Raw genomic sequence first — 24,907 nt, 5'->3', positions numbered from 1 at the left:
TACGAAAAGTCTTTTTCGACTACCCAATATAATGAAGTTTTGAAGCCATCAGCTACCAACTACAGAGCATTTTAACAGTTTTCAATCATTTATCATCATAATTATCAATACCATGATTTAAAATTTGGCATAAGTGGATATCTCGCTCTACCATATGTATATTTTGTGTTTTGACGAAAAGTCTAACTCACAAACCACTTACATAGAGCACTGAAATTTACATGTAAACATATTTAGGCATACTCGTTAACTCAAACAGTTTATCTTTCGATACATAGCTTAAGAAATTAAGATAATATTTATAAATTTCGGCGCACGAACTCAAATTTTTCTGAAATTTATTTAAATATATGCAAAATAAGATATTATCGCTGTCAGCTGCATGACACACTCACATAAGTATATGTGAGTACATATACATATGTACTTCAAAGCCTCTCCATGAATGCTTAAGGAAATGTCTACAAGATAATCAAATAAGCTCGCAATCTCGTTAAAGCATTACCCATATTATCATAAACGTTCAGCAATAAATCTTTGTATTATGCAACATATTTAGTATATGTAGTACATACATATTTAACATTAATTTATGTGCTTACCCAAATACACAAATACAATCGTACATTCGTGTTGCTTTAGATTGCTCTCATTTATGGCCAAACATTTTTGTTTGATCATCGGCTTAGTGCAAATGCCAAGTCACCTGTTCCTTTGTCGCATTTCAGCCGCATTTAATCCATATTTATTATTAACCGACAGCAGCACGACTGTCAGCCTCAGCAATGACAGCCAATTAGGGTATATCGAATGACTGCTGTGCAAGAATAAGCAATCAAGTTAAGCTAAATCCAAATGTAAACACAAATAAAGCAACTTTTTTTACGTTTATTTATTAAATTTTTCATTTGAAGACTTTAGAATACCGCTTTGGGGGGATGAAAACAATTTGAATGCGTGCAAGGCTTTGATTTCATTCCATTACAAGTTACTGCAACTTAGCACTTGAATTCAGCACTACAGCAATAATCGTAATGCCTGAAGTGTTAGGAAGTGGAAAGTGGACGTTCTTTAATTGAATTCAGCTTTTGATGTTTGCGAGAGGAATGATGTACGTACATATATTTGCATTAGCATAATTGAAAACTTGGCGTTAGATTTTTGATCTCCATTTGAAATATTGTTTCTTATCTGCATCTTGCACTAACTTGTATTCAGCCACGGCGCGCTGCTACTCGCTCAATTTCTCGTCTAGTGAATCAATATTATATTGTTGCTCGCAATAGTGACATAGCACACTCTCTTGGCATCTCCCTTTCTCATTTTCTTAGCTCTCATTCTCATTCGAAGCACAAACCTGTAAGACACTGAATTTTACAAAACTTAGTTGTAATTTCTTAATACTACTGTTATGATTACATATTGACTATGGGTATACATTTCGGACTCATCCTGGCTTCGTAGCTCTGATTATCGCTTGACAGTTTTTGCATACAATACATCACACTGATTGTGAGAATTTATATTGGAAAATCTGCAACACTCAATACGAAAAAAACGAGAATAAATAAAACGGGCAGTAAAACAAAACTCGGTACTATTTTCCTAGCACGTCACAGAGAAAAGCTTCCACTCTCTTTTAGCATCAAGATCACGCAGTAGTGAACAGAGAATGCGTACATGCAAACACGAATATTCTTCGACACATCAATCTTTGCATTTTCGATTGTATCGTTTTTTCCATGTTTATGACTCAAAGTTCTTCAAAATGCGAGCAGTGATTATTTCTAAAGAAGAAGGTTGAAAAAAGATACAACCCATAGACATCTATTTAACAGAATAACACATTTCTAAACAACAAATCTTATTTCATAATAATTTATTTTCTCTTTCACATGCACAACAACAACAAATGGCTTAACAATAACAAAAACGTTTGGCGGATAATACGTGTGCTGTCATTGACATTCACGCGCGCTTCACTGGTTTTCTTCATCGATGCTGGTGGATTTGTCACGTTGCCTTTGTTTTTCAATGACGCCGCCACCCACTCCGCCGCCTCCTGCGCCACCGACACTGACACCGGCACCGACGCTGACACTTTGCATCGTTGATATTCAACTGGCAAATACAGACCGGCTCATTAATCATTGAATCAGCGAAAAAACGTGATAATGGCAATTACACATGTAGCCCGTCAAATAGTCCCAGTGTGACTGTGATGCTCAACGTTATAAATGGTGAGTACGTGGGGTTGGTTGGTTAAATGCAAAAGCGAATCAGCAAAAGTTAAACAAACCAAGTGTAAATGAATACTTTCTCTCTTTTATTTACAAATATATATATTTTATGTTATTCGCGTACTTGATTGCTCATCCTTCAACGTTGGTGAAGCAAATCTTGTCGTTGCAAGCAGTTTGTCGCTGATATTTGCAGTTCTTAATCACGACTCTGTTTAGCAGATTACATTTTAGTGTCTAAGCATCATTCAATCACTTGTGTGTGAAATTGCCGATACTGTACACGTAATCGATTTTTAGACTGATTCAAAACTGGCACACCTTCGAAGCAAGAGTGAGAGTGTATTTAACCGTTATTAGATATTCAAGATCTGTCAGTATTATTATATATAGCAGGAGATTCAGAATTTAGTGGAATTATTGCTAGTTTTTTTTGCAAATTCGTGCTTAGATCTTTTATAAAGGCTTGCCTAACTCTTTCATTCGATCTCCCTTCATTGTGACACGCGTAAAAAGACCTCTAACCGCTGTCTCTATCTCTCTCTCTCTCTATCTCTCTCTCTCTCTCTCTCTCTCTTCAATATGCATTCGTGTGGCTTGAGTCTTTATTTTAGAATAACTCTAGACAATTAGGGCATGTCTTTTGTACTCCTTTTCCGAGTAAAATAATTATTTGAGCCCCTCCAATTGCGCAGATAGTTTTTAGTTTGTTCAAACACCCCCAGAATGTTTTCCAATATTTATGAGACATACCCAAAGGTTGCTCGTAGCGGTCTTTTCTCATCGAGCACATGATCTCGGCCAATCTGCAGCAGTTTGAATCAATCTGGCGCCCATAGAAAACTCTATTTGCGCAAATTATGCTCCGATTTTCAGATATCAGAATTGATACTATGAAAATTACCATAATGGGCTACCTCTCAGAGAGCATAGTCGGAGAGAAAATGTTACGAAAAGGCCCTTATTTTTGGCTCCACAAGCTAAAGGTGGCTTGTTATGCATACCAACGAACTGAGTTGTGGATTTGATTTCCGGAACAAATATGAAAGGTGTTCGACTCTTCTTAGATTTATGAGCACTTGACCCTCTATTTAATAACGAGAGACTACAATCATTGGAAATCAAATGAATTTGTACAAGGTAGCTGCTTCGATAAAAGTATGTCATTTAAAGCTGATCCATACCGATGTTCCAAAAGCTAACCCACAGCAAAGATATCGTCATGAATGTAGTGCTATTTAATGTGATAGGTTTCATACGTCTTAAGCCGGCTATATTTTGACATATTTCGAATAGAGAACAGCGGATTTGTGAGCTGTAGCAAGACCGAACTCGTACAGTTTTGATACTAAGTACTAACGCAGCCTATAGATTATACAGTAATGCATCTTTTGTGTTTCGAATTATACTTTTTTTATACTCTCTGCCTCTCTTTAATGCCTCTCTTTGCGATTTTGATTTGCTATGACTTCCTGTTTACAATTTCACTCAGCAAACCAGGCAATTACTTTAATAGAATGCCTCATCAAGCCAGATAAATAACGCATCCGCTTGTCGCATTTGCATTTGCTGTGTTATTCCTTTATGCTTTGTGTGTTTATTTTTATTATCTGCATGCCTGCTCTCTTTCTGCGCCGCTCACTAAGCCGCAAGTCGTCATATTGTTAATTCTGTGATAATATTCGCGCAATTTATTTCCACACTTGCGTTGCGCTCATCTGCAGCGCTCTCGGGGGCACTCTAGTCACCAAGTCTTACAGCCTGAAGTGGCAAAAAATCAACATCACAGAAATGGTAATTTGACGCGTGTGCCACGAACGCGTTGAAGGATATGACAACAAGTCCTGAGGTTATGTTTACCAGCAAAGCCTACCGCTCCCACTGACACGAGCCTGAGCACCGTTGCGCCGAGTATACGTATATGTCTGAATAGTGATGCCAGCAAATCAGTAAAGATTTAGCTGATAAATCCCGTCCCTCATCAAGTATGTGTGTATGCGTGTATGATTGTTGTTGGTAGTGCGCGCTATCTGCATGATGGCTGTCTAGAATGCACAAACATTTACGCTTAAATTAGGAATTTGTTTGCTTGGCGAACATTAATGATTAATTCTTTGCATTCATTACGGCATGGCGGTAGTACATAGCAGAGATGCTAGGAGTGGCAATGGCTTCTAGAAAACCGGCATTCATATTCACAAATTCACAACATACAGTTTATTATAGACCTACATAAGCCATAAAAATAGTGTGCTGAAGGAATAATCACAATTTGCTCTATGCTAACACTGCTCTTAGTTGTCTGTTCTGGGCAGCGGTTGATGTGTGCGCCCCGAGCTACGAGCTGTTACGATCTGGGGAAATGTTTACGTGCCTGATATGAAAGCGTACTAACATAAAAGACAGATTAAGCATATTAAACGGAATGAAAAGCAACTGAACATTAAACCTACCGAGTGTGTTAAATATATCCCAGTGTATATAATACATATGTATATATATAATATGTATATAATACATAAACGGAGGCAGAAATAAATACATATTTTAAATGATAGATAAAAGTAGAAGGCTATGAAGCCGCATACAAAAAGCTTGGCTCTGTAAGTTTTTCTGCAAGAATCATTTGAACTACCTTCAATAAACAATGTCAAATAAGTTTTGATTTTCGTAAAAAATATTTGAGTTTATCAAAGCTCCCTTTGAAACTTACTTTAATTGTTACTTAAAGAAACTCCAACATTGAATCTCAAATAGTTTCGTCAGAAAAACTTGAATCCTTCAATTTAAGCGACTTCAAGATATTAGCTTTGGCTTGTAAACAAAAGAGTGAACAAATTGAGCAGTCTATATTTGTTTGGTTGATAAAAGTCCGCTGTTGGTAGGACTAAATATTTCGCCTAGATCACCTGGAACTAAATCTTTGTATCGGCAATGTATCAAAAAACAATCGAGATTCGGTTATGACTCTGAGGTAAAAAATTATATACATACTTTTTAAGTTCTCAGACTTTTTCTCTTGGGTGTTACAAACATCATGAGAAACTGCTGAGCTTCCTGAAAGACCTTTCATATGTGAACACCGCATTGATATATCAGATTCCATAAACGGTTACTGTGCGTTATAACATTTAGCGATAATCAGAAATATCTCCAGCATTACGCAGCCGCTTGTTGAGGTAGTGGCATTCTAATCTTGAAAAAAGTTTAAATTTGTATTTTTATTTTAAAAACTTTTTGCAAAAATTGGTTTGCTTTCTGTGTTGCTGGGACATCGAAAAATGTAGAAATCGTCAATCAAAGCGCCACAATCAAATTCTCTGCCAACGAAGCCACATGCCGGCATTTACATATATACACATTTATTTCCTTACATGCACACACATATACACATATGTTTGTATAAATGACAAGCAACATGCTCGGAAAAGTTGCAAATTCATTGTTTGACAACTGAAAGCGCAGAATGTCGAAAGCCAACTGTCAGCACTCACGAACATACCAGTTGTTAGTTGAAATGTAGGAATTTTGCTGCTTTCAAATATTTTTGCCTGCTCAATAATATACAAATGGTTTTTAAAGTGTATGCGTTCACATGTGTGGGTGGTGCAAATAAATTGACAATAGTACAAAATTTAATTTGATTTCCTTTCCACAAAAAGCTGTAATGAAAAAATGTTCATTGTACCGGTTTCAATTGATCTATTCTCGAAATTGTCCTATTTCCCTTACTGTCTGCTGCTGTGCTGACTTGCTTACCCACTACTTCGTATATGTATATACAAAAACATACACATATATAATATACAAATACATGCTTCTGCATTGAAGAATTACATGCTTCCATTTTTATTGCTAACGGTTTGCATATAAATTAGTTGCTTGCTTAGAATGTTGCATACAACATTCATCGTGTTGAGAAGCGCTCTTAATTTCTCCAACTTTTTGTTTTAATTCGATTGTTTGCTGAAAGTAATGCTTATCACCGCAATTTCGCAAATTTGTTTACCACATTCATTTGTAAATCTCTCCGGTTTAACAGTTTTCTAATTCTCTCATTCCTTTTTGTAATGTTGCCATTTTTGGTGTACATTTTCGATTCACATTTCACAGATTTTATTTAGAAATGTCAATAGAAATTGGTTAGTTCGAAATGAAATTTGGAACTCCACAGAAATTTCATTACATTTCAGGTCGCATCGTTGAGTTAGTGCAGGATTTTAATTAATTTATGTGAAAATTTATTTGTTTCATTCATCTTTTTTTCAATTCTTTGGGGTGCAAAAGAACTCAAAAATATTTTTTTTAATTGCATTTTCAGCATTTGATATTTTCTTTGTGAATTGTGTAGAAATCCAAATTAATTTCATTGACATTTTGTATTAAACCTAATTCAAGTATGCAAGGTGTTTTCATGAGCGGTAGTGTGTACAGGAAGGTTGTTCGTGGAGCGTTTGTCGTGATACAGTAATTGTATGGTAACTTTATGAATTTCACTATTGCTTGGCAACGAAATCCAGATCGTTGAACAGTTTTTAAACTCGTTAGAACACTTTCACATCTTAACCTAACTAAATTAGTGAACCTATCTTAACTTAACTTAGCTTAACTTAACTTAACTTAACTTAGCTTAACTTAACTTAACTTAACTTAACTTAACTTAACTTAACTTAACTTAACTTAACTTAACTTAACTTAACACAGCTTAACTTAACTTAACTTAACTTAACTTATCTTAACTTAAATTAAATTAACTTAACCTAACTTAACTTAACTTAACTTATCTTAACCTAGCTTAACTTAACTTAATCTTTTTACTTTACTTCACTTTAATTTAACATAACTTAACTTAACTTAGTGTAACTTTTCTTAATTAAACTTCGCTTAACGAAAATTAACTTAATTGAACTTAACATAATTTTTTTTACTTTACTTTACTTAACTTAATTGAACTTAACATAATTTTTACATTACTTTACTTTACTTTACTTTACTTTACTTTACTTTACTTTACTTTACTTTACTTTACTTTACTTTACTTTACTTTACTTTACTTTACTTTACTTTACTTTACTTTACTTTACTTTACTTTACTTTACTTTACTTTACTTTACTTTACTTTACTTTACTTTACTTTACTTTACTTTACTTTACTTTACTTATGTACTGTAAATTAATTTCACCTATCTTAACTAAGATAAACTTAACTTCACGTAACTTCGTTGCATGATTATTATATCATTTCACCTATCTTCCTTAAATCATACCTCACCACTTACACTTTTTTATCGGGATTCTGAGCATAATTTTTTTTCTGAGACTCCTATAAAGAAGTTACAATTACGTATAAGTCCTCTAATTTCTTTTATTTGTTTTAACCTTTTTTACCTTACACTTTTTATTCTTGAAAGTATTCAGCACGATACCATAAATAGTTGATTGTATAAATGATTTCCAAAAGGAGAATTCTCTTCATTTTGAAGTGATGACAGATAGTTATGTGTCCGCTGTATGTCATAAATAGTATGGTCATACTCAAAAGGTATCGTTCAGTATTATTTCGAATACTTTTTCTGTCAGCTAAAGATATTAATCACAATGCAAAACCAATAGGCCCAGCCGATTATCTCAAGAACGTTTGTCATATTTCAAAGACACTTTCTGGAGTTACAGCACAATTGAAGGAAATTAAGAGAACGCAGTAGTGACAGTCTTTTAATAGTAGACTACACTATGAACTCGAGTTTCACTCTACAAACATTCTTAGTTGTACTTTATTATTTTGATTTTGGTTTAAGTCCTACCATCGATACAGTCTCCATTTTCTATAAAACTTTAAATGCTTTCAAAATAGTAACCGTTACTTTTTCGCGAAAAGCTTCCAAAAGCTCAACTGAAACTAAATTTTTAGTAGTTACCAAACACACTTAATATTTCACGACGTATTTACATATTTGCGTAGAATTGATGCCACTCGAAATGTCAAATCGTACTATTTGCTAGGACAGTCACTGCAATCCAACTTAAATGAAGATAGTTACAGATTGGGCAAATGCCCTGAACTGCAAGAGTTCATAGAACCGGCTGGTAGCTAGCGCACAAAGAACTTCGCTGCTACCAAGTCGAATGGCTGTCGCTGCTATGTGCAGATACAGATATAAAAATAAATATGTATGTATGTATGCACACTATATATAAAGGATATTATAAGCGTTTTAAAAGCTAATATATAACTATATATAGGTACATTTATTCGCCGAATCGCTTGTAATGCTATTCACCTGTGAAAACTCTGAATACAACTGCAAGTGCTGAGATAATTGCACTAAGAAGCGAATGAGTGAATGAGCGAATGAATGAAAGCACTTAATGGCACAGAGTGGAATTTAGTACGGGAAATTGCCACAGCCATAGACTAGCTGCTCAGCTCGGAAAATGCTTGTTTGTAGAACACAAAAAAAGCACCATTTACTAAACGAATGAATAAACGGCGAAAATAAATGTCGAAAAGAGATGTGTAAAAATCACAACTAATTAACCAGCAAGTACTAGCATATTTATGCAATCAAGCCAAGCTAACGACGACTGTCGCTCAATTTGTGCTAAATGTTTGCACAAGCACAGCTAAATGCAGCCACTTATTAACAGTGCATGTGTACATATATTTGCTTATGTAGGTAAGTACACATGTAAGCCGACTCTCAACATGCGCCATTCAGCGTGGATTTCTTTCAAATGCAATTGAGAAGAAAAATTGCGACTACTTTACCTCAATTAATAAATTGTGCATAATATATATTTTAATTTGTTTGCCTATTCGTAAACGTCGCAAACACCGCTTACGGCAACGTTGAATGCACTGTTGAGTGTGCTACATTACCACCCCCGCCTGCAGTCGCCCGCGCACAGACCCACACGTGCGAATACGTTTTGCCTGCCAATTGAAATGCCGGCAGCGAAGTTGCTCATACGACACGGTGCGCCAGTAGGCAAATGTCAGCGCTAAAACCTTACAAGCTACAAATGCCGGTTTAGTGTGTATGTATTTGTGTATATCGCCGCACACCTGTGGCGAAATCGTTTGCAAATCACTGGCTGCCAGATGCTGTACGAGCTGCCAATTGAGCCGATCGCTGTATGTAGACGTTAACTGTCAGGTCTGGTTGCGGTTGCGCTGTACACACTCGTCTGTATGCTTGCACTAATGCAGGTAGAAGTGGTGCATTTATTTGAAAATGCTATTATATGTGTGTATATTTGTGGACGTAATTAGTTTTTTTTTCAGACTTCAGCTAATTCTTACTTGGAAGGCAATTCATTTAGGCAATCACAATAGAAATAGTTTCTCTAAATATTTCAATGGAAAGCAAAGTTTCTCTAATTAAAGTGCAAGAATGTGGCACAACATGTTCCGCTTCAGGAATCCACTAAATATATGCAGTGCGCTTTAAAGTGGGTCAGCTGCAGTTACTCGTAAAAGTAACTTAAGTTTTGTGGAGAAAATGCCATGAATCTTACCATGCAAAAAACGTGGCGCTTTTTAGCAACTAAATGCAAATGAGTTTAGGCAATTAGTTAAGAAATAATAATATGCGCTACTTACAATTCAATACGTCGATTTAACGGTTTTATAAGCACTTGATTGACTTCACTATTCAATTCTGGCAGGCGAGTTTTCTGCTCGCTTAGCATATGAATTAATTGGAATGCGTAAAAATTATGTAAATATATAGGTACTAGTAAGCAGAAATGCGACAAAAGTTAATAAACAGTTAATAAAGTAGCTTCTGGGATTTTCTGCAGGAAAATAAATGTAAACCCGAAAGAAATTGGGGCTATATTAAGAGTTAACTTGTATCTATATAATATACCAGCACCACTAATTTCATTAGTTTTTTATACGATTTTCCTTGAAATTTTACACAAAATGGCGACTGTGAGAGTTTGCTTCAAATTTTGATAATTTTCCAAATATTTATATCTCTTTTGATCGGGCCCCATTTCTGCCAGTATCGATATAAAGTTTTATCGAGCGTATTGTCTGAATTAAAGTCCACCATCAATAAACTAATTGGATTTTATCAGTGTGGCTTTAGACCTGGAGAATCAACACCCGACCAGATATTCACCATACGCCAAATCTTAGAAATTATCCGTGAAAAGAGAATCGTGTGGTGGTGGTGTGTGCACCTTTACGTCGATTTTAAAGACGCTTTTGACAGCGTGAAAAGGAGCTGCCTTTACGCCGCGATGTCTGAATTTTATATCCGCGAAAAAATAATACGGCTGTGCAAACTGACGCCGAGCAACACCGAAAGCTCCGTCGGGAAAAAAGAGGTTTCAGACGAGGCGACTCTCTACCTTCCTACAGCGTATCAGTGAATTACCAGATAATAATTAGCAGAACTGCGTTAGAAATGTTATTTTGGCTACCAATAAAAGCCGCTCAAAGTCCCGTAGTACGCGCTTATAAGAAGCTGAAGTCTAATAAGAGTTACGGTGCACTCTTAATTACTAAGCATAATTCAGTTTTCGCACTTATTGCATGCCATTTCGTGTACTGTTCCAGTTTACAAACCCAAATCTGAAATCTAAGTTACACCAATCGTCCCTGGAGCGATGTTTCGCCAATGCTCAAATTACTTTCGTGCGCTGCAGTCCAAATTACATACAGTCTGCGCAAAAAGTAGGTCAACAACCACGATATGCGGCTGTGGTGGAAGTAATTGTAATAAAAAAAGTCCATTGAAGTTGGCCTTTCACCGCTTTTTATGGTTAGCCAATTTTCCAATTTTCCTCTCGATTTCCCGAAAACGCATACAAACATTTCCATATGTCTGAGTCTGTGTTTGCAATGTTTTGTGATACTGAGAGAAAATGAAATTGCCAACAATTACAGTTAATTAGCGACGAATTGAGCTGATAATGAACGTAGCAAACATTTGTGTTCCGTTTTTTCAGCTTCGTTATTACAGTTATCTGTCGTTTTGTTTCGTTCGGTTGCTCAATTCTTGTTTTCTATTTTTTTCGCTTCCAGCTTCCAGCTTTCGCTGCAACTTGCTATTTTAAAGAGCATACTAGTCAACGAAGCACGTTTAATTTTCTGCAATTTCGCCGAAATTGTTCTCCATTTTCTGTAATCTTTTGTTTAGGTGGAAAAGTTCCGTTCGAAAAATGCCTTCAGTCGCTATTGTAACGGTTCTACCTTTTGCGCGGCGACAAAGTACTCATTATCTCTACTACGAAATTGAAATGTAATTAATTTTAATGTCAACCCAGTTTTGCGCTCGAGTCTCTACAATTGAATTCACCGCATTCAATTAGCAAATCAGCGTTTTTGCACATTTATGCATATTTTAGAATTGTTGCAATGGGTTAACCAATGCATAAATTATTTATTTAATTTCTTCTGCCATTTGCATATGTTTAGTTGCAAATGCAAACACTTGCAACATGCAATTTGCTACCACACACAGGGCTATATACATCATTATATATATGTTTGTATACTAATGCACTTATGTATTGGCATTCATTTAGTTCTGCATGAATTTATCGTAATTTATTTGAAAATTCACGACCGCTTTTTTTGCGTCGACTGAGGCTAACCATGTCGTTAACTGTCAATTCCACTGTTAAATGTGGTCGCCGTCAATATTTGTTCATTGAAATCTCATAGCGCATTGCCACATTTCATTATATTTTCAATTAATCCGAAATTGCACGTTTTATCGCTGAAATTGTCAATTATTATTGGGCCTTTGAGTACGCGGCGGTTGCAAACTTAAAAATTAAATGGAAAATGTTTCATAAATTTCAATGAAATCATAATCAATATAGTGACAGCAGAGTTAATAGTTTGTGAAATGCTTTATAGCTAACAAATGGGTATTTTAGTTACCGTTTGGCGACTAAAAATATTACGTTTTTATTAGTAAGAATTTCACAATTTAAATTTAAAATATTTATTTAGATAAATTTGGAATTTTTTCGTTCAAAGCTGATTTTCAAATCCTAATAATTTAAGGAGTGTAGAATAGTACTTGTATATATGGAATAGTTTAGGTTTGAAGAACATAGGAACCAATTTATAGTTTCTAAAGGGCAACGAAAGAACGGCGTAGGACATATGCTTTCTTGTAAGGCTAAGTTTAGGTTCCACACTACGAATTTCAAAAAATCGATTTTGGTTTTGTATATACTGGGAAGTCAAAAAAGTCTTTTCGTATTTCTAATCAAACTTCAACTTATTTTTTTCTATATTTATAATAAAAAAATTAACTAATATGTATCATTTTGGTTGACCACTTTTTGCTATTTTTCCGCTAGAGACATTATTCCATCAGTGTAAATCGAACGGCAGCGAGCGAACCATTGTTGAGCTACACGAACTGATACAGCAACGTCTCCGTAAACTTCATAAATTTCATTGGTGGCTTGCGTGGCATTTTTTTTTTACAAAAATTTCAAAAAATAGCGAATTTCTTACTTATTCATACTCATTTTTCAACAGCTGTAACTTTTCTTCAACTTCCCCCCTTTTTTATTTTATTTTTTTTTTTTGGTTAAATGAAGCTTAAAATCTCATCTTTCCTACATTATACGATATGACATTTGATTGGTAGCACTGGAGATATATTTACGACTGCAACGACATCTATTGGCAAAATACAAAACGACTTTTTCGACTACCCAATATAACGAATTCAAATCTAATTAAGAACATTCTACGGAAACTTGAAGTTAAGTCAACAAACACACGATCTTGGCGATCTTGCATACCCTTGAGTCATGTCACCTAACCTAAATATGTCTGATAGCGCTTTCGGACATTTGTGTATCGTTTTAATGACTTGCGTATTTCCTGAATTGGTTCGTTAGTAAAGCGGATGACACTCTTGAAAATTTCATCAGCTCTTTCTTTTCCCGGAACGCCTTTATAGTCTGGATCTACGCAGCGCTTTCCGGTTGCCACTATATCTACTGTCTCCCAGCTTCTAAGGACATTTTTTGACGCATAGCGATCTGAGATTATTGCTTTGATTGTCGCTTCACTATCGATGTTGATATTATTTATGTTCCCATCCAGAGTATATACAGCTTTTGTTTAGAGGCAAAAAAAATACCAAACGATTATTTCGAAATCCTCTTGGGACCACAGTTCTTGGCTATGTATAAAACTGCTTTACCGTGCTTAGGGAAGATACTGACTATAACTGCATTTATATCTATCGCTTAGATATACCACTTGTAGTCCCCACACAGCTGTTTACATAGCTAGCTATGTGATGATAGTGAGTTGCTTAAAGAAATCGCGTAAATATATAATTTAATAATGTATATGAACATTTACAGCAAACCTTTAAGCTTTCTATTTGCGCCCATTTCATATATTCTAACGCTTTCTTTCACTTTACTCTTTCTCTCCTTTTCACAGGTGAATCATCCGCATCAGCTGTCACTTCATCCGCTCCAGTACGAAAAGCGTACACAGCCTGCATACTGGCCATGCTCTTCAGTATCGTTATAATTGGTGGACACAACACATGACATGTTAATTTGCAAAAGCAACAAAAACAGCAACAACACAAAGTTGAAGATGAGAAACAAAAGCGCATAGAGGAAAATAAATCAATACAGATTGTACGCACGCAAAACAAGATGACAATGAAAAGTTGCACAAAGAGCACTTTGTGTGCACAACAACAACAACACTCGACTAAAATAAAAGAAACATTGCTGCAACAACAACAACTGTGCGGTTCAGTACATTAATGCGTCAGAGAAAAAACTAAAACGATTTCTTCTTTAACTTGTAAGTTTATATAGGCAACCGTATCCATAGATATTAGATACAAAAACAAAAAGAACAACACATAGACTTATGTGTGTACAACAAGCGGCGGCTAAGCAAACAACAACAATAAAACAAACAAAAACACACAACTAGCAGTAAAAGAAATAAACAACCGAGTAGGCTAGGGACTAAGCTGCATTTGTTGTAGCAGTTGTTGTTGTTGTAGCCGAGTGAAAAAACCCACAAAGCAGCAAAGAAGGCACACAAGAAACAGCAGAAAAAACATGCCAACAACAAGATGTAGGCAGAAACATACGTACGCTTAAGCAACAACAATACACATACACACAAATATACCAACATACACACACACATACACACGTGCAGCCAAAAAAACACACATGCAGTGTCATAAACAAATGTAGTGGCAATTGAAACGTAAGAGCTGCACACATACACACCCGCACTGCTACATTTGTTTGCGTGCTGCACGGCCTGAGAATTAGTGTTACTCATACGACGCGTACGTCCCCGGCAGCAAACACCTGCTGACACGTGCGTGCGGCGTGTTATCTTACAAGCGTGCGCCTGGCATTTGCCGTTAAGCGCTTACGGCCCACAACAACAAGCCGCAGTGACAAACACAAACAAACATTGGAAATCTCACACACACACATAGCCAACACATAAGGAAAACAAGCCAACAGTTAGAAAAAAATCCAAAAGCTCTAAGCATAACATTAGCAAAAGTTAACTAAGCTAGGTAAATGTAAGTATACCGTTAAGTACGTGCAAATGTATTCACAACAGTAAAAAACAAACTCACAAGTTCATGTGTGCATGTATGTGTTCAGCATTGTAAGAACTAACTGGGTTTTATCGGGAGTTGCGACAAATTTTGCTAGATTTCGCACAGAGGTCTTCAATATAGCAACTGCCGATTTTTTGTATATGATTGTGTTGTATTGCATTTAACTTTAATTACAAATACATATGTAAATTTAGTTTTATAGATTTTCTATGCAAAAATCACTGTGCTAAATTTGAAATATGGTATCAGCAAAAACAAGTCAAATAGTAATAATAAAAAAAACAAAACAATAAAGTGTAATTAAGCAACTTCTATTTCAGACTTAGGTAAGTTTACAAAAACAAAAACAACAAAAAATACCATGCAATTTACTATAAAACATGGAAACGTTATTTAAATGAGAAACGCTGCTAAGAGAAAAAAGAGAATAAAACCAACACTTCACTCAAATATAAAATTAAATATGCATACAGATATGAAAAAATGGAAAATGTGTTAGTAAATAAGCGAAAAAATAAACAAAAGCTACTTGAATGTAGCGTTAACTTATGAGTGCATAGAATAATTTTACTTAACATATGAAAAATCTCGCATTTGTGTAAATAAGCGTAATTTTAGTGAAATAAATAAGTGAAATTAAAAAGGAAAATAAATTGAATTAGATAACAACAACATAAGCTGCAAGTAAATAGTTGTATCTGCAATTTACACTCTACCTTAATGAATTGTTCTAGGCGGTATAGTCTGCTCTCCCTAACTCTTTCACCTACACATACAAAACCACCTGCGAAATCTAATATTTGCATGCAGTACAGTAAACTATTAGAAAATAAATACCTACAAATAATTTATACAAATATACAAAAAATTTTCTTTGCAAGTTTGTGCAACATAATTTATATGTCATGATATAAAATTTTAACTTTTTGCTAAAAAAAATTCTTTTCATTTACAATAAAATTTGAAAAAAAAACGGAATTATTTTTTATAAGCACCACTGAAATAATAATTATCTCATGATATAATAGATAACTCATGACACACAATATACAACTATTGTTGACAATTATATTCTTTTAATTTAGAAAACTATAAAATACGTTTTTGTGCAAAACCACTGATATAATAAATATCGCATGACATAAAATTTGCAAATTTTACCAACAATATTTTCTTTACATTTAAAAGTTGATTTAGAAAATTAGTTTTTGTAGGCATCACAGATAAAACATATATCGCATGACATAAAATGTACAATTTTGCTAACAATTTTTTCTTTTCAGCTATAATTAATTTAGATAAACACTAAGTTATTTTTTGTATGAACTAAAATATATTAATTATCTCATGATTTCTCAAAATTTTCAACTTTTGTTAACAATCTTTTATTAAGCTATAATTAATCCTAAAAAAAACATAGCGATTTCTTACAGTGTCTATTAATAATATAATTATCTCATGGCCGAACATTTTCAATTTTTGCTAACATCTCTTTTCATTTAAAAGTTAAAATCAAAGAATAACTTTTTTAGGCAATGCTGATACAATATTTATCTCATGATATAATTGTTTTTATTTTTACGAAAAAAATATAACAGAAACAAATTAAAAAAAATACACAAAATTTTTCTTCACAAATTAACGCATGACATAAAATTTATAAATTTTATCGCCTAATATATTTTCAATTGTTTATAGTGTTTTTAGAATAGCTTACATCTCAAGTTATATGATTTTGAATTTTGTATATACACCGCAAACAGATTACTCGCAAGTCCTACTCAATCTCGCCCACAAATAAAGTTCCAGTTCGCATCGATAAAAATGTCTCACCTTCTTGGAGGTTATACTAATACACATCAGTAGATTTTACAATTTTCCCAGTATTATCACACATCTTTAATCGAACAGCAATAACAAGATATGCAGCGCTTTTTTCAGTAATTCTATTATTATTATGAAATCATGCGCTTTTCTATGCAATATTTTGTTTTGCAAGAACGAATCCGCTGTTTCAAGCTTACTACCTGTCTTATTGCTTCAAACCACTACAGTATGTATAGCCAAAGAACTCACCATTCGACGAAAAGTAACGAATATATGCTAGTATTTTAGTCCATTATAACGCGGACTCATGAAGAGGTTAAAGCACTGATTTTTTTTTTTTTTTTTTTTTTGTAATGGATAGCTTTTCTCACTCCCTCCAAAACTTTCTTTTCGGTTTTCGTTCACGGAGAAGTTGTGTAAATAAATCTCAGAGTTTAATCTTGTGACCTTAAAACGAACCACCAACTTTATTCTGATTTTGATTAACTCAGCCACTTAGTGAACGTTTATGCCATGAAATTATAACGTTTTCTCTTTCCTGCCTACATCTCTCGCCGTGTAAAAAGTAATAATTTAAAACAGAGTCACATCATATTTCTGCTTTAGTCGAGAGATGGCGTACGTAGGAAGTTAAGCGAGGAATATAAAAAAATTCTAAGTCTTCTATATCCTCTCCCATTGTATTTTATATTAACAGCCTCTTATTATATTTCATTTTGTCTCAATACGAAAAGCTTGCAAAAAATCGCCTGAATTTAACTTAGCATTAATTTATTCTATTCTTATGTCTTATATTTTATTCTTAGCTCTGAAACAAGTGGAATAAATTTAAAGTCGATTGCAGTTTTAATTCAATGATATTTGTCGTCATAGATGTATTCATACAGTGTGCGGTTACACAACACAAACAAGACAAATTAACCGCAATTACTTAACCAATTCAGCAAAATTGTGTTTGTTTGTTTGTTGCTGTATGATCACAGGTATATATATGTATGTATGCACATGTATAAAACATATAGAATGTATGCAAAGTTAGCTATATATATACATATATATACTCTGAACTAGCCGACTCTTTGTACGAAAGCGACTTTTACACACATACATCAAAAAATTCACGCAGCCATACCAAGCAAATACCTGACATTTGACAAATGACACAAATTTTGTGGTTTCTGATAATTTGAATTTTAAACTATCGAGAGCTAGGAAGCTACACGAAGTTTTGCGCCATTGAATCTTACCCTCATTCATCACTTATTTTTGCAATTCGCAAATAAGATTTCAACAGCAACAATTTTGCTTAAAAGACCCACAAACAACCAAACGAATTGATATACAAATCAAAACCATCAAAAAACTTATTTGTGTACATAGAAATTTTCTCGTAACAGTAAATTCTCCAACAACATATATTGCCACCAACAAAACCAGAAGGAAAGTCCGCATTGTCTCTCAATAGAAAAATACTGAGAAAAGTCATAGCAATGAAGAAAAATTTATTCCATGAACATATTTACCGTAAATAAGTAGAGCTAAATTAAATAATAATAATTGTAACTAGAGTATTTGAAAATAAATTTTGTAAAATAATTTTAGAACTTCTAATCCATTCAATATACTTAAGTATTTAGCTGGTAAGCCTTTTCTTGGGGAATGAGGTACAATGTGAGTGAGTTTTTCACGGTGTTTTGAAACAAGTTTTGTAGAAAGTCAAACAAGATATGCCAAAGTGAAATTGCAGCAGCAATGTTTACATATTTACATAACATTAAATAATTTTAAATTTGAGTTCCACCATTATTATTTTAAATATTTTTTTAAATATTTGCTTTTTTCTTTCGTAAAATGAGTTTACTTTTAACGCATAAATATACTCATTTTATAGAAGAATGTGTCAAACTCTGCGAAATATTCTCACTTTAAGCTTATAGCATTAATGAGAGCGCTGAAGACCACTTCATTTTCCACCTAAAATAAAATAAACTTATTTGCTCGAATTTGCAGTGCAACTTGGCAGTGGCTTTGAAACAGCTCCGTGTTGAAAGAGTCAGCATTGAATGCATTAAAGAATTATTTTAAGTTCTTAAATATTATATTTAACAATGAGATCAGACGTTTCACCTACTTATTGTGAATGACTGAGCCATTTACACAATACTACTAGAAACACTTGATGAAAATGTTACTCATACGCCATGGCATGCAAATGAGTTTCGAAGATTTTTACCATAGTTAAAATATGTGCGAGAAAATATTTTTAGTTCTACAGGGCATGCTGCAGGCTGTAAAACTTGATAAAGTATATACTCAACTTTCTGCCTCTTTTTGGCGTAGACATACTGATTATAGCCGGCTCAACTTTGGCTAACTAAAATATTTCCCCTTGTGGTTGAAAGAGCTCAACATTGCATCCAGCAAATATTCAATATTTAAAAATAAATACTTTTTTATTCACATAAAAAATTTGATCAGAAAATGTAGAATATTGGAGCTCTTTCTCTGCTAAGTGGCTAATGCAGCACAATTATTGTAAATAAAGGCGGTACACTTACTTTTCTCGCAGCACTTGTTCAAGGCAATATAATTTCTGTAATTTCTTCCTTGACTCGAACTTTTTCTTCTAAATGTATTTTCCTATAATAATCATAATTTCTCAATTTTTCGCTTTGTTTTCGAAAAAGTTGCGATGATTTTCCGAATACTTGACGACATGTGAAAGCATCATATATTACCTCATATTCCAAGCAAAAACCCAAATTGAGCATTAACTGTAAAAATCGTGAATTTTTAGATCTAAGTTGCGCAGGAATATAAAATCAAAATATTACAAATAAACAGGAAGCTATACATATATAATATATATAATAAAAGCAGTTTAAAAAATCTCCTGATAGTGTTGAAGACTGAGCTGCTTGCGAAAATTCGACTTGGTCAAAACCAATAACGCTGCTACAAATCAGAGACGGGGGCAATGCTTCAGTGAAATGAAAGCGAAGCGCCACGTAAGCGAAATGAGTAGAAGGCGAAAATGTTAACTAAGTATATATGCATGTATGTATTTCTCCATTTATTTTATACTGCTGTGTTATCTGCGTATGTTAGTACAGTTACGGTAAATAGCCAAGCACAAGTCTTTAACATATTCACGAAATATTCATGGAATTTTACAATAAAAGCATACGTATGTACCACTGCATATACTATTTACATATAACATATATAACTAATAATGGAGATACTTTAAAATATTGTAAATATTAAACTAAATGAAAACAATAGCATCAACAACAAAAAAGAACTATTCCATAAGGACTGTGTGGCTAAATTTCATGGTCGAGTAAATTATAATCAAATAAAGTAATGAATAATAAATAATAAATAAAGAATACATAAGTGTATGGTATGTATGTACAATTCCAATAAAACATTCAATAAATGATGCAATTAAATTGAATCAATATAAAAAAAAATTATTGTGTGTACTTTTTCATTGCGAAAAATATGGGAAATATATTCGGCTATTTGGCTGGCATTTCTAATAAACAATTGCTCTACATATTTGTGCAGGTCATTGTCTGCAACTTATAATAAATTGTGCAGCTGAGTATGCAGCACTGGTTATATCCAGCTACTGATACTTTAGATGTTGGCGTATCAGTTATAAGACTTTTTAGAATATGTCGAAAACTAGAAATGAAAGTTTTGGATTAGATTGACCTATTGGACAATGTGGACTTTAGTCATATATACTGTAATAACTAAAGTGTTGGTTATTTTCTATATTAATTTATTTTTATTTGCAATCAATACTTAAGTTTCAGTTTTGGCCCTGTAAAAAGGATCCCACGTACGCAAGCTCTATATTCTCAGTTTTCAAAGCTGTCTGAAATATTTTTCGTTTCCCATGTATAGTACAAGGAAGTATCATTATTTTACAGGCAAAACTTAAACTTATAGCCATAAAATATTATACTCATATACAAAATTTTCTGCTCTCCAAACAAAGGTGTTTTTTTTATTGTTTTACGCAATTAAGGGATTATTTGCAATTAGAATTTTCAAAAAATCGATTTTTTTACTTAATTTTCATAATTTGCATATATTTAAGAATACACAAAGAAAATTTGAAATTTTTTCGGTGAATCCTTTCAAAGTTACACGCAAATTTGCGCTTGAAAATGCATTTCAATTAAAATTATACATCAAGCGACTAGATGACGCTATATGAAAAGAGTTAGAGGACACAATAGACCAATGATAGCAATACTCTCACATCTGTCTGACTCTCCATAGAGCGCAATGAACATTCAAAAAACTGTACTGAGCTATGCATACAGCACTCGTACACCATGGCGTATGAGCAACACCAAATTCATAAGGCAGCTGTATGGATGCTCAGCACACTTGAAGCATAAATTTAACTGCATATAACTTTTGAGCGAATGGTTTTATGGAAAAAACGAACAGAACGTTTTTGTAGAGCAGAAATTTTTTCGAATACAATTTTTTCTAAGTTTTATAAAATATTTAATACAAAAGGCAAAAGGATTCCGTGGAAAATATATATGACAAGTAAAATGATTTAGCCACGGTATAAATTTAAAATAAAGAACTGGTTAGCATTGGACATTTTTTTAAGAAAAAATTGAAATTTCAGGTGGCATTTGCGACAACAAAAAAACAAACAAATATACTTGGGAAATAACAGCCACGCTAATGAATACAAATCTTCTACCTTTGATAAAAAAACAGTAAATACAGCACCTTTAAAATATTTATCTACAGGGTGGGCCAAAAGAAACCAAGGGGTGTAAAAGTTTAATAACTTTTTCGTTTATTAATTTGTTTTTATTTTTTCTTTCAGATTATATAGACAACACTTGGAGAATTTATAATGGAGAGGTACACAACTGAATAGACAACCAGAACAAAAGAATTTTATTATTTAAACCAGAGATCAATTATTTTAACGCAAAGAGCATATCGTCGACATTTTAACGTCAGAATTTCGCCCTCTGAAGCAATGATTCGTTGCTTAGTTGATCGTCATCACCAACATGGCAGCGTAACAGATTTGCTTCGAACCGGTAGACCACGTTTAAGTCGCACTGCGGAAAATATTGAACGAGTACAGCAAAGTGTTAACGAAGCACCAGAAACATCTGCCAGAAGGCGTTCTGCTCAGCTAGGATTGTCTCGTACGTCACTTCGGCGCATTTAAAAAAAAAGATTTACAGTTATACCCATATAAGGTGCAAATGGTGCAAGAATTAAAACCCGCAGATCATCGGCAACGTCTAAATTTTGCAGTTAAATTTCAAGAGTTGGCCAGAAATGAAATCAACTTTATTAAAAATTTGATTATGAGTGATGAAGCTCATTTTCATTTGAATGGCTTTGTTAATAAGCAGAACTGTAGGTTCTGGGGTTCTCAAAATCCAAGAGCCATTCATCGACGCCAATTACACCCCATCAGGTGTACAGTATGGTGTGGGATCACATCTGAAAATGTCATTGGGCCTTACTTCTTCGAGAATGAAGATAGAAGTGCTGTAACCGTAAATGGAGAGCGGTATCGGTATATGATAGAAATTTTTTTACGTCCTACTCTTGAAAACAGACCTGGTATGTGGTTTCAGCAGGACGGAGCTACTGCCCATACTGCCTGAGACACAATGGCACTTTTAAGTCAAATTTTTGGAGGGCAAATAATTTTCAGAAATTCGGAAATTATTTGGCCAGCGCGATCGCCATATTTGACAGCACCCGACTATTTTCTTTGGGGTTATTTGAAGGAGCGAGTGTATGTGAACAAGCCAGAGACAATCCTTGAACTCAAGGCAAACATTTGTGCAGAAATTCGAACGCTACAGCCACAAGTTTTGAAAGATGTCATGGAAAATGCTCTAACAAGGGCCCATCAGTGCGAAGCTGAAAACGGCGGTCATTTAAGAGACTTCATTTTTCATACTTAGTATAAAAAATTTCCCTTTTGTATATTATATAATCTGAAAGAAAAAATAAAAAAAAATTAATAAACGAAAAAGTTATTAAACTTTTACACCCCTTGGTTTCTTTTGGCCCACCCTGTAGCTAGCCAAATGTTTATGACACCTGGCATATCCACAATCATGCATCGCACAACCATCAGTCGCAAGGGCTGCAGCTTTTGAACATTTTCATACCAAACCAATTTACAGTAAAATTTTTAATCAAAAGCCCATTTATGAAAAAACGCAGTTGAAGCCCGAGAGTAAAATGGTTATTACATGTCATAACTTTATTGAACTGTTTTTTCATTATCTGTCCATTACGAAAGCCGTTAAAGATAAAAAAAAGAATTGAAATAATGCTTATGGCGCAAAAAACCACTCACTTTGACTTGAACTCATACATAAAGGCACGCATATGCACATATCAAGTGTAATCATATGTAAATTATTTGTAATATATAATGGAGCTTTTATTGACTTACGGGGTTACATGGGTTTCCTCGGGCAAAAAACGGCCTTTTTTCAATAATTTTTTTTACATATAAAAAATTAAATACTTTAATGAATTTTTTTTATTTAAAAGGCTCATATTTAATAAACATTTTGTAAAATTTTCAAAAAAAAATATCAAAATGTCAGTCATTACGACGCCATTTCCGGCAGTCCCTCGGAAAAAAGGTGCATCCGCGTTGTCAGCAGAACTTCTTTCAGGATCATCTGAAATAAAAATAAACAATACGTGTTTTAGTAAAGACAATAAACTAGGTATTGGACGAAGGAAAAAAAATGAAAATTGGATTTTTGGCAGACGTTTTTATAAAAAAATGCAAATTTCGATGAAAATTTCTCGACATTTTTTTTTAAATAGTTGTAATTAAAAAAAAAAATTCTTCGTTCAAGACCTTGTAAATGATATCTCGAAGACCTGTGTAAAATTTCATCAAGATCGGTTGAGTAGTTCGCGAGAAATCTTGACAACCGACTTTGAAAACATAGTTTTGAGAAAAACGCGCTTAAAGACGGCGCACGGTGGTGCCAGAGCGGAAAAAAAGGATTTTTTTTATCATTCCAAATTTGTACCATCTTTTCAATTTAAGCTAAGAACTAATCAAATAACATTGTCCGAATACTTGGGCTTGATATATTCAATGGTTTTTTGTTGGGAGAGCTTCAAAGTCCAACAAAGTATCAACGCAAAGTTACTCAGAAAAATGTGATGAATATTGCAAAGGTTAAAACTCAAAAGTTAACTATAAAATACCAATTGTAAAGTTTCTATTTATTAAAACCAATGTTATAGATGTGATTTACATCATCAAATGTAAACTTTCTTTTTCAAGATTTTTTTTAATATGATGTTTTTTCATGGTCCAAAAAAATCATATATTTCACAACTTCAACAGAATATAACTATTGTGCGCAGGAGCGCGCAGGTTAGCCACTTACACAAAATAAACTTTAAAATCTCCTTAATCGATAGAAAAAAAAATCAGCTGCCATTAGCTGCCAATTCATGAGTAATTAGCATTTTAATCTACTACAACTAGCTGTGATAACAGCGAAAATATTGCAACTTTTGTGATTATATTATATGGGAGATGGGCGTAATTGCGGGCGGATTTGCTTCATTTTTTCTGGACAAGCTTATATTTACAAAATATTACACTGTAGAAAATTTTGTTACTGTAGGATGATTTTTGATTTTTGTGTTATATGGGAGGTGGGCGTGGTTGTGGGCGGATTTTAACAAATTTTTTTTTTTTCATCTAATTTGGCAATATGAGAGATGTGTGCCAAATTTCAAAGCCCTACCTCGATTCCTTCTATTTTTTGCCGCGGATTGTATGAAGCGGCACCACTGTGCGGCTGCATCTCCGAAACTATTAGCCGCATCAACTTGAAAATTTAGGACAATATTCTAGAGATGTTATAGAATTTAAAAAGACAAAAAAAATATTTTCGATTTTTTGAAACTGTGAAACCCATGTAACCCCTTACGCGAGGAAATGGTTAAAACTATAATCATTTTAAGAGATACATAGTCTTTAATATTTTTTCATAAGAGTTCTTACATAAACATCCACAAACCAATTTAGTTGTCTCTCTGTATGAGACGTTTATTCAAAGTATAGTGTTCACACTCTGCAGTTATGATAAAACAAATTGCTGATAAAAAAGTGTAGAAGCTTGAACTATGATTAACTGTGTGAGCTTCTTATGGTATCAATTGTTT

General features: G+C 33.7%; 1 protein-coding gene across 4 annotated transcripts in view; it reads left to right on the top strand.

Annotated features, from left to right (window-relative positions):
- LOC126768063 (zwei Ig domain protein zig-8) overlaps window positions 1–19,948 on the top strand; it is a 202,916-nt gene extending 182,968 nt beyond the window's left edge. For all 4 annotated transcript variants that reach the window (XM_050485957.1, XM_050485976.1, XM_050485951.1 and 1 more), the window contains 2 exons: window positions 2,135–2,240; window positions 13,678–19,948. In XM_050485957.1, coding sequence (XP_050341914.1) covers window positions 2,135–2,240; window positions 13,678–13,790 — 219 coding nt within the window. In that variant the 3' untranslated portion in view covers window positions 13,791–19,948. The remainder of the gene's footprint in view (window positions 1–2,134; window positions 2,241–13,677) is intronic.
- Window positions 19,949–24,907: the final 4,959 nt, after the last annotated feature.

Source organism: Bactrocera neohumeralis, chromosome 2 (genome assembly GCF_024586455.1).
Source record: "Bactrocera neohumeralis isolate Rockhampton chromosome 2, APGP_CSIRO_Bneo_wtdbg2-racon-allhic-juicebox.fasta_v2, whole genome shotgun sequence".
In the NCBI taxonomy this organism is placed as follows: domain Eukaryota; kingdom Metazoa; phylum Arthropoda; class Insecta; order Diptera; family Tephritidae; genus Bactrocera; species Bactrocera neohumeralis.
The sequence above is the reverse complement of the archived record's forward strand: the minus strand, read 5'-3'. Positions and strand labels throughout refer to the sequence as shown.